The 10,314-nt window shown below is 51.3% G+C and overlaps 1 protein-coding gene across 14 annotated transcripts in view; it reads left to right on the top strand.

Moving 5' to 3' along the window:
- Positions 1–524: 524 nt before the first annotated feature.
- Positions 525–10,314, top strand: part of Pou2f2 (POU class 2 homeobox 2) — a 33,381-nt gene continuing 23,591 nt past the window's right edge. For 11 of the 14 annotated variants that reach the window (XM_026403789.1, XM_077793090.1, XM_077793089.1 and 8 more), the window contains exons 1-4: positions 525–552; positions 8,461–8,526; positions 8,646–8,680; positions 8,821–8,877. In XM_026403789.1, coding sequence (XP_026259574.1) covers positions 525–552; positions 8,461–8,526; positions 8,646–8,680; positions 8,821–8,877 — 186 coding nt within the window. Of the gene's footprint in view, positions 553–8,460; positions 8,527–8,645; positions 8,681–8,820; positions 8,878–10,314 lie in introns of those variants that run through there. The other 3 variants (XM_077793087.1, XM_077793086.1, XM_077793085.1) reach the window with 1 other exon arrangement.

Here is a 10,314-nt window from a genome sequence, read left to right as displayed (position 1 = left end):
CAGAAAGCTGCTTTTCACCTTTCTGATCCTCAGTCTTTTCGTCTGTAAAACGGGACAAATAACTATGCCCGCTGCTCCAGAAGACTCCTGTCAAGTATGATGCGCGAGGCCAGGCACTGGGAAGATCCGCCCCCAATAAACTGCCAGCTAGGGTTTGTTATTGCTGTTATTGCTACCAGCCTACCTTCTCTCCCAGACCCATGTCTCCTGTTCCCCATGGGGGTCAGTGAGAGGGCTGAGGTCACTGTTGTAGGCATCTCCCGGGGTTGCAGCCCCAGGAGTCAACTCTTCCAGCCTGCTTTCTTTCCATCTCACTAACTCCCACCCCCCAAACACGCACACACATGATTTGGGGTCAGCTAGGCTGCTGGAGCAGGTCTGTGGGCCAGGGTATTTTCCCTTCCGAAGGGGGCGGACCAGCCCTGTGGTTTCCTCCCTGGGTGACTTCCGGCAAGGAGGGCTGGCCCCCAGAGAGGGCGGGGAGATGACACAGTTGTTCCCCCAGCCCTGGTGGGGCGGGCAGTATGGTTCACTCCAGCATGGGGGCTCCAGGTAAGGGGCAGGTGCCTATGCACTGGGGGGAAGGACAGGTTGAGCACATTTGGGTTTGTTGTGCTGGCAACTCCGCTGACCCCCCTGCCATCCCTTCTTAGCTCTCTCTTTTGTCCTGCTCTGTACTCCAGCTATTCCCCCTCTTCCCAGGCTGGCTCCCCGCCACACACACACACACACACACACACACACACACACACACACACACTCACTCCCTGGCTCCTTTTCCTCCCTTTTCACAGCAGGCATTGAAGCTTCCAACCTTTGTCCCCATGTCTATTGCCCTGTTCTAAGGGGTCTCTGGGAGGAAGGGACAGAGCCAGGTGTTAGTAGTGAGACGGTGTATGGAAAACCAGTGGGGTGGGCGATGTGGGTGATACTTGGGTGGGGCTGGTAAGGGGTTGGCAGGCTAAGTTGCTGGACTTGGGTATTGCCATTCTTTTGAGCGTATGTATGCATCTGTGTACAGGTCCTGGTGTATCTGTATATGTGTGTGCAGTAGTTCTGAATCTTCTGAGGGTGGTTCTTATGAGCACATTAGCAAGTGTATGAGCTGGTGTAGGGGGCTATGTGTGGCATTGTAAGGTGGCCTTGGCAATGCTCTCTTGACTTACTTCTTTCCCCTCAGCTGTCACCGCCTCAGAGGTCTGATATCCCTGTGTAAATTAGCAATAAGCCTCTCTCAGTCCCCTCACCTGCCTTTTCTTTTCTTCATAGCACTTATTGATGCCTGAAATTTCATTATATATTTGTGTACTTATTAAATGCCTCCTCCACCAGATGTCAGTTGCCTAAGTGAACTCTGTGTGCCAGGCACTGTATAATATGATTTATATTTGTTAGTTCACTGAGTAGAATGCACATATCTCGGCACAGTGAGGATTATCACTTGACAGTATTGATGGGAATGTTAAATGAGATGACATGTGTAATATGCTTAGCATAGTGCCTGGAATGTGGCAAGTACTTGGTACTTCATGATTCTTTCATTTGTGGCTGTATGGGCATGACTGTGGGTATGTCACGTTTCTGGGTGTCTGTGGGTGTGAATCTTGGCTTGATGTATGTCCTCCTATGTGCACCAGTGTATGTGGGAATCACTGTGATCCTTTACCAACACATATTTATTGAGTGGTTCTGTTCTGGGTGTTGGAAATACAAGTGAAAAAGGCAGCTTCATGTCTGCCCTCCTGGAGCCCCAAGTTCAGTGGAGAAGACAGACCTGTCACCAGTGATCCTACAGAATGATCAAGGCAGGAATTGGGGAGGCATGGGGGTAGTAGGAGGCCAGAAAATATCCAGTTCAGCTAGTGCAGGGTCAGAGAGTGCTTTCTAGAGGAGGGGACTGTCTGAGCTGGGATATGAAGTATGAATTGGTGTGAGCAGGGCCCAGGAGGTAAGGAGGGGGTGGGACGGGAGAAAGATGTTTCTTTTTTTTTCTTCCTTTTTTTTTTTTTTGAGGGGGTACCAGAAATTGTACCCAGAGTGCTTAACCACTGAGCCACATCCCCATTCCTTTTTAAATTTTAATCTTCAGACAGGGTCTCATTAAGTTGCTTAGGGCCTTGTGAAGTTGCCGAGGCTGACTTTGAACTTGTGATCCTCCTGCCTCGGCCTCCCAAGCTACTGGAATTACAGGTGTGTGCCACCGTGCCTGGTAAAGGAGGAAGACTATTTAAAGGATGGCATGTGTTTATTGACTGCATAGTCAGCTGTGTATGTGTGTGTGTGTTTGTGTGCCTGTGTATTGTGGACACAAGATTCATAGTGTCTTCACATGCACGGTATCTATTCCACCACTGACTCGTCTCTGTCAGGGACCAAATGAGGACTGCATAGGTGATATGCAGCAAGTTAGACTCTTTACTTGCAATTTTTCACAAAACAGCCCTACCTGGGTGGACTGGCCTGGATTTTCCCTGCCCAGACATGAATTAATACATTGTGCAGCCTTTGACAGATTCCTCATCCTACATGGACTCTCACTTCACATCTGTGAACTGGCCCAGGGGTCTGCTCTGGTCATCTTGTCCAAAATGAAGTGACTCTGTATATGTGAGTGTGTGCATGTTTGGGCATGTCTATGTGTGCATCTGTGACTTGCGTGTGCATATCTATCTATCTCCGTGAGGCTCTGGGCATCATGCACATCCATGTGTGTGTGTGACTCTGGGTACGACCGTGTATAAGTGTGTAACATCTGGGTATATGTTTTGCATAACTTCCCCTGGCATCACAACTAGGCATCTGTCTTTATCAGCAGACCTGTGAACATTCCTGTCTGGAATCTGTGCACACCTCTGTCTTGTGTGTGTTGGCCAGGCCCTGCTTGGCTGTGGCTGTGTTGTGTGATGTGGAGTTCTTGCCTATTGTTGGCACAGCTGGAGGCCACCTCTCTTGTTGTGTCTGCTGCCTGCATGGCTATCCCTCCCTCTTGACAGCTCAGAAATGCTCACTCCCTTGAGGCCACCAGGGACAGCTGTGGGGTTGGGGGAGGGTGGGAGGTGCTGCTCCTGGGGAGGCCGGGGGCTGGGCCAGCTGGACCCACAGAGGTTCCCGGCAGCATCAACCCTGCCCACAGGGGCTCCCAGGGCATAGCTAGTATCAAGGCGGGCTGTAGAGGCAGAGGACCCAGGGGACAGGCCAAGCGGGGCCAGGAAGGGTGAGGGGCAGTCCTTGGGCCCTCTATATTTAGCCTTATTTTCGGTAAGTGCTTAACGAGAAGCTCGCCTAAGTCTGCTAAAACTGGCTGGGGGAAATGCAGAGGAGAAGTGAAAGTCCGGGGAGGGAGGGTCGGGGAGGGTGGAAGGGACCCAGAGTCCCAGGCCTAGGGCAGTGGATGAACTCAGGGCAGGGCAGCCCTGGGTGGATCTGGCCTAAGAGTGGTGGGATTCAAGGTGTGGCTCTAAGGGGCCTAGTCATGCATTGCTATTGGTGTCCAGTTCCTCCAAAAAATTACACACTCCTTGGAAAGTCAGAGAGGGTCATAATCCTAAGTAACCAACCAACTTTTCTATTCAAGTGAAACTTAGAGAGGGACTTCTGGAGATGCCAGGGCACTGGAGCATATCAGAATCATTGGGAGCACATGGTGTGTGTGTGTGTTTAAATCAGATGGCATGTCACACCTTGTTCCATTAAAACCAGTTGGCTGGGCACAATGGCACATGCTTGTAATCCTAGGGGAACAGGAGACTGAGGCAGGAGGATCACAAGTTCAAAGCCAGCTTCAGCAACAGCGAGGTGCTAAGCTAAGCAACTCAGTGAGACCCTGTCTCTAAATAAAACGTAAAAAGGGGGCTGGGGATATAGTTAAGTGGTTAAGCTCCCCCTGGGCTCAATCCCCCAAACCAAAAAAAAAAAAAAAAAAAAAAACTCAAACAAAAAAAGCGGCACCAGAATTTTCATAAAGTCAAGGGCAGGGCATGAAGCATTCCTGCCTGGGCAGAGGTTGAAGCAAAGTCTTCCATGGCCTCTCTAGGTCCCTGGTCCCTGATGGACGATGCCCTGGAGTCCTTGTCCACGCATCATTTAGCTTTTGGTGCATGGTAAAAATGGAGCCCCTATTCAGCCTTGATAGGAATGACTTTACCCTTCCCTTGAATTGCACTCTGATAAGGGAGAAAGGATGATCGAGAGATAGCTTGGCACCTATAATCCCAAGCGGCTCGAGAGGCTGAGGCAAGAGGATCGTGTGTTCAAAGCTAGTCTCAGCAACTTAGCAAGACCCTAACCAACTCAGAGAGACCCTGTCTCTAAATAAAATATTAAAAAGGACTGAGGATGTGGCTTAGCGGCTCAGTTTCCCTGGGTTCAATCCCCAGTACAAAAGAGAGAGAGACACCTTGGCCAAGGGAAGTACTTAATTTGCTATGCCCCGGCCAAGGACTGGGTGGTGAGTACTGGGGCCTCGTGGGAGTAGTCTAGAAAATTTAGGGAGAATGAAGGAAACTGAATGGAGGACATTTTCCCTCAAACTGCTTTTGCCTTTAGCTGCTAACCCTGCGGAGTGAATCTTAACTTAAAAGTTTAGGCAGAATTGCTTTGGAGCTGGGGGCAGAGGATTGAGGTGTCGTCAGGTGACAGCAAAGACAGGGTCTTGCTTGGACAGCATGGGGAATCCTCTCAGGCTTTCACTCATTTCAAAGACACAGCCTGAGTCCTGCACAGCAGTGATTCCAACCTGGGTCCTCAAGGAACCCACAGTCAAGGGGTGGGAACAGAGTCACTGGGGGAACCTACATGAAAGAGACACTGACAGCCTGGGGGTGAGGGATGACTTCATATAGGAGGGGATTCGTGAGCCAGGCCTTGAAGAGGGGCAGGAGCGCAGTAGAGCAGGAAAGGGTCCCTGTAGGAAAGAGCAGAGGGAAAGGTCTGAAGGAGGGAGGTCAGGACCCGGCCATCTTTGGCTGTCAACCTGCATGTCCTCTGCTGGGCAGTGGAGGGCCCCAAGATCAGACCTGCTCTGATGGGAAAGACACATGGGGGACTGGAAGGCTACAGCCTCTGAGCCAGTGACGGGAGATGCCGGGGCAAGGAAAGCCAGGGCAAAAGCAGCAGGGCAAGATCCCCGGCTTCCTAGAGGGCAGTCCTGAAGGATAAGTAGGAGGTGGACAGAGTGGGGGACAGCATTCCAGGCAGAGGGACCAGCACATACCAAGGACTTAGGGAATATTTGTTAAATGGCAGGGAAACAGCAGGGCAGGGTAGGAACAAGTAGGAGTCAGCAGAAGTTGCGGGGAGGGGTGTTCTGCAAACACATCACTGGTTCTGGGCTGGTGAGGCTGGAGACCCAGCCATGAGTCAGATAGGCCTGTCCCCGGGTCTGATGAAGAAGACACCACAGCCCTGGGGGATTGAGGAAGGGGGTGTGAGAGGATGAATTAATTTGCTAGGGCTGTCATAACGAAGTACCGTAGACTAGATGACTAAAACAACAGAAATTTATTTTCTTGAAATTCTGGAAATTAGAAGCCGGAGATCAAGGTGTTGGTAAGGTTGGTTTCTTTGAGGCCTACTTCCTTGGCTTGTAGGTGACAGTCTTCTCTGTGTCTTTTCTCTGTGAGTCTGTGTCCCAATTTTCTCTTTTTATAAGGACACCAGTCAGATTGGATTGGGGCCCACCCTAATAGCCTCATTCTTACCTTACTTACGTCTGTAAAGACTTGATCTCCAAATGCAGTTACATTTGGAGGTACTGGGATTTAGAATTCATCATACGAATTTGGGAGGACAGATTCACTCCACAGCAAAGGAGTTTCTGTGGTGGTGGGCTGGAGGCTGCTCCATCTGTGGACAGGAGAGCTGGCATTTGCCAGCCAGGCAGGGGTATAGCACCTGCAAGATCTGCACTCCTCGTCAAGCAGAGCCCCCAAACAGAGGGAGATGCTGGGTGGGGTGTCAAAGAGCAGGATGCATGAATGGTAAGGATGAACTGTCGAGGGTAGTAGGCTGCACCCTGAAGTCTGGCCGAGGGGCCTGGACTTTTCTTAAGGAAAAAGGTTTAGAGCCAGGGAGAGCTGGGTGTAGGAAGGATTGCTGGAGGAAGGGGGCCGGGGGTGGGGGGGCTTAGGCTTGGCCCTGTGATGGTTAGTGGTTGCCTGGAATAGCGCTAAGGTTTTCCTGAGTAGGAGCTAGGATCAGGCCTTTGCTGCCCGAGTCGGAGCAGCCCCAACCCATCTCTCTTTACATCTTCCTGGATTTCTAACGATCATTAGGCATTCAGTGCTCCATCTCCAGTGCCCAGAAATGGAACTTGAGCCCCCATAGCATTCTGAGCACTGTCCTCCCCCACCCTCCCAGCCTACACCTTTATAGGACTATGTGCCTTTTTTAAACCTTTATTTTTTTTTTCTTTTTGTTAAAACATAATGTATATACAGTAAAGTACTCAACTTTTAAGTGTGAAGCTTGATGAATTTTGTCCTGTGTATTGATCCTACGGGCTTCCTCATGGTCGACACTCCCCAGAGGTACTTACTAGTCTAGCCTCGATCATTCGAGATCAGCTTGCTTGAGTTTTGAACTCCATGTATTAGAATTAGCACTTGTGTGTCTGCCTTTGTTTGGCCACTTTCACTCGGCCCGTGAGAGTCAGGAGTGTGCATGAAGCAGGAGCTTGTTCTTTTTCATTGCTGTGACTGTTTCATTGTATGGATGTACCACATTGTGTTTATCTGTTCACCCATTGATGGGCTCTTGGGTTCTTTCCAGTATGGGGCCATTATGAAAAGTATGCGGAAACATTTGTGCCTGTGCCCTTTAGTGGCAGGATGTGCGTTTCTCTTGGGTGGATGCCCAGGAGTGGATGTGCTGGGTCATGGCGTGGGGGGGGCAGGTGCAAGGGAACTGTCTCTTCAGTTTTCCTGAATAGTGCTTGTATCAATTTACACTCCCACCAGCAATTCATGACGTGGCTTTTGAATTAAGATTCTAAAAGAATCTGAAACACAAGCAGCAGTTCACACAGAGTAATCCACAATTGCAAAATCCCCAGACTCTCCCCTGAGTGCCTATTGCTGAGTTCTTCCCAGTCCTCACTGTAGCAGGCCTTCTTTAAATATCTTGGGTGCAGATCACACTCGAGTTGGACAGCTCCTTTGATTGGGGTGGGGTCATAGTTTAGGTGGGGGTTTTGGAATGAGCTGTGGGGCGTGAGTAAGGGCTGAGGACAGTTGAGAGTTAAGGTCAGATGAAGAACTTGGATCATCTGGGCATAAGCTGGGATCAGGGTGAATAAGGGTACTGGGAATGGGTAAGGCTGAACCCCAGATTTGTGTTGGGGTCCAGGGGTAGGAAGGGTAGGAGTTGGTATCAGGATGAGCTTGAATTAGCAATTGTTGGAGATAAGATTCGTGCAGAGATGGGGCCCATTAGGTTGGAGTGATCCAGATTAGACACAGGAACCCTGGAGACATTAAGATCTGGGCCCAATCAGGGCACTTCTTTGCCTTACCATGCTCTTGCAGAGGTGAGACCACTTTTGGAGCCTCAGTTCCCTCCTCTATGAAATGGGGTGACATCAACATCAACTGTTCATGTAAGCTCACTCCTATTTAGCTTCCTGCTTGGTGGGTGAGCACTCACCTTTCCACGGTTGGTGTCGGTGCAGAGAGTTCCCGCAATTTTTCCATTCATTTGTTCCCCTGGTGCCCAACTTGCTGCTTGCCACCTTTCTCTGGTCACCTCCTCCTATTTGTAGGATGGACTTGAGAATGCAGCTGGGAATCAAGCTGAAGTCTGGGTAGAGTCTAGGGTTAGACTGGAGGACATAGCAGGGACAGGGGCAGAGGGCGTTAAGGTTAGAGAGCAGCAGAGTGAGGTCCTGAAGCTTCTGCTTTGCACACAAGAAGGCCAGTGGGAGTGACGTATGTCAGGAAAATTGGTGGGCCAAAGGGTGGCTTAATCACACCCTGAGATCTGACAACTCTCTCCTTTGGGGGTGCTGCAGCCCCATCACATCTCCTAGGCCCCATTCAGAGTGGAAAACATGTCTCACCCGAAACCTGGTGGGGCAGAATGGGAGCCTGGGCGGTCCTCCTGGGGAGGAGGCCAAGGTCGCACTTGCTCCTGGAACACCAGCAACCTCTTCCCGGGCAGCTGACACCTTCTTGTGACCACCTTCTACCTCCCACCCTGCCCCAGTGTTTCACGGTGGGTGACATCCCTGCGCTGCTTTTTAGAGGGGAGAAAGCTTAAGTCAAGATTCCTTCAAGGCCTGAGGGCCCCCTCTTGTCCTGCCAGAGGAGGGCAGAGGCTCAGAACAGAGGATACCTCTCAAAATGTGACACTTCAAAGGTGGCAGTGGGTGGAGGGGATTTGGAAGGGGCTCGAAGGTTGGAAGGGCCCAGGAGCCCTCTAGGCTTCCTCTCCTTCACCCCATTTTCATCCCTTCTCTGTCCCCAGAAATAAGAATGTCTAAGCCCCTGGAGGCCGAGAAGCAAGGTCTGGACTCCCCGTCAGAGCACACAGGTGGGTGGGGAGGGGCAGGGTCACAGTGGGCAGAGAAGTGTGGCAGATGGGAAGACCACAGAAGGGACAGGTGTGGTGGGGGTGGCTGAAGACAGCACATCCTTTCCCTCTCTTCACAGACACTGAAAGAAATGGACCAGACACTAACCATCAGGTCAGGAGGGAGTGGATTAGAGGGAGGTGGGCAGAGGGAGGAGGGAGTAGAGGGACCTTTGTGCAGCCACAGAAGGGGCAGGAGCCTGAAGCCGCTTCATCGCACTATTCCCACCCCCTGACCCATCTTTCTCTTTGCAGAACCCCCAAAATAAGGCCTCCTCGTTCTCTGTGTCTCCAACTGGCCCCAGCACCAAGGTAAGCACCTGTTAGAACATCCAGGAAAGGGGACTGTGTTTAGGAGAGGGTCTTTGACAGTCAGCCATAGGCCCCAATATCTGAGAGAACACCCAGTGACAAGGCTTCTCCCGCCCCTTCTCACCCTGGGTTCCCGCCCCAGGCCTGTGACTCACCAGAGCTCCTTCCCCTTCCCTAGGGGGTGGGGGTGGCCAGGGAAATCCCCCCCAGAGCCCCAGGGCAATGAACAACAGGAAGCCAAGGCCCCACCCCCATCCCGACTTCCCTGACCAAAGGGGCCTGCACCACCCCTGTCCCCCAACACACACACACACACACACACACACACACACACACACACACACACACGTACCTGTTGGGGTTGCCGGAGTTGGAAGTCCCGGTGACTCTACAGCTCTGGGAATTCAGGAGGAGAGATGATGGGGAAGCCAGAAGCAGCCAGTTCCAGATCCAGATGGGGCCCCATACTGAGCACTGCTAGGCTTCTAGGGGCTTTCTTCAGCCCAAGTCTCCTCTCTCTAGCCTGGGCGGGGGTGGGGGGGGGAGCGGGGTGGCTCTGGGGCACAGAAGGCAGGTCCAGAGACCTGAGGAGAGCACCATAGGTGGGGTCAGAGAGGACATGGGCAAGACTGCTGACACTGAGCAGAGGTGGCCAAGGAACAGGATAGGAGGCTAAGACATGTTTCCCACCCAGCTGCAACTTTGCTCTGTGACCAGGGGAAAGTTACTCCTCTCTTTGGACTTCTAAGTGTCTTCTTCTTCAATATGGTGTGTGTGTGTGGGGGGGGGGTTAGGGACTGTAGAATTGGATGACCCCTGAAGTCCCTTCCACATCTGGTCTATTCCCACGTTGCCGTGGGAGGACAAAGTGCTTTGTGAGCAGGTGTCTTCTCTTCTGTACTGAGCACTTCAAACCAGGTTCCACTCTTGCCTCCTGATCTCAGGCTTGGCCCTTGCCTCATCCCTGGGGTGACTGCCCATTGCTCCCACTCCCTCATCAGCTCAATTAGACCTTTGCAGTCTCCTTCACTCCTCAGCAGCTTTCTTTCTCGCAGGAAAGCCAGTGAGGCCAAGGGAAGAAAGGGTTTTTCCTCCCATTCCCAGGCCTGGGTTCTGTCCACCCCTCACTCTGTTTCTCTAGTCCTGGCCTTTGCCTCTCAACCTCTTTCCGACTCTTCTGGGCCTGTCTTTTCCCATCGGCAGTGATTCACATGCTACTGTCATGGTTTCAGACATATCCACATACCACCATGTAAAATTATTTACATAATAATTTTGTTAATTGTCTCAATGTTTAAAAACACTTTGCTGTGGAAAATGTGAAGCAGATACAAAAACAGACAGAAGGGTATAATGAAAATAACACCCCCCAGGATCTCATCAATCAACCTCAACAATCATCAACTCATGAACTGCCTTGTGTTTTCAACAGCTTGA

This window comes from Urocitellus parryii, chromosome 15 (assembly GCF_045843805.1).
Source record: "Urocitellus parryii isolate mUroPar1 chromosome 15, mUroPar1.hap1, whole genome shotgun sequence".
NCBI lineage: Eukaryota > Metazoa > Chordata > Mammalia > Rodentia > Sciuridae > Urocitellus > Urocitellus parryii.
Note: the sequence above shows the minus strand (reverse complement) of the source record. Positions and strands in the feature narration are given on the sequence as shown.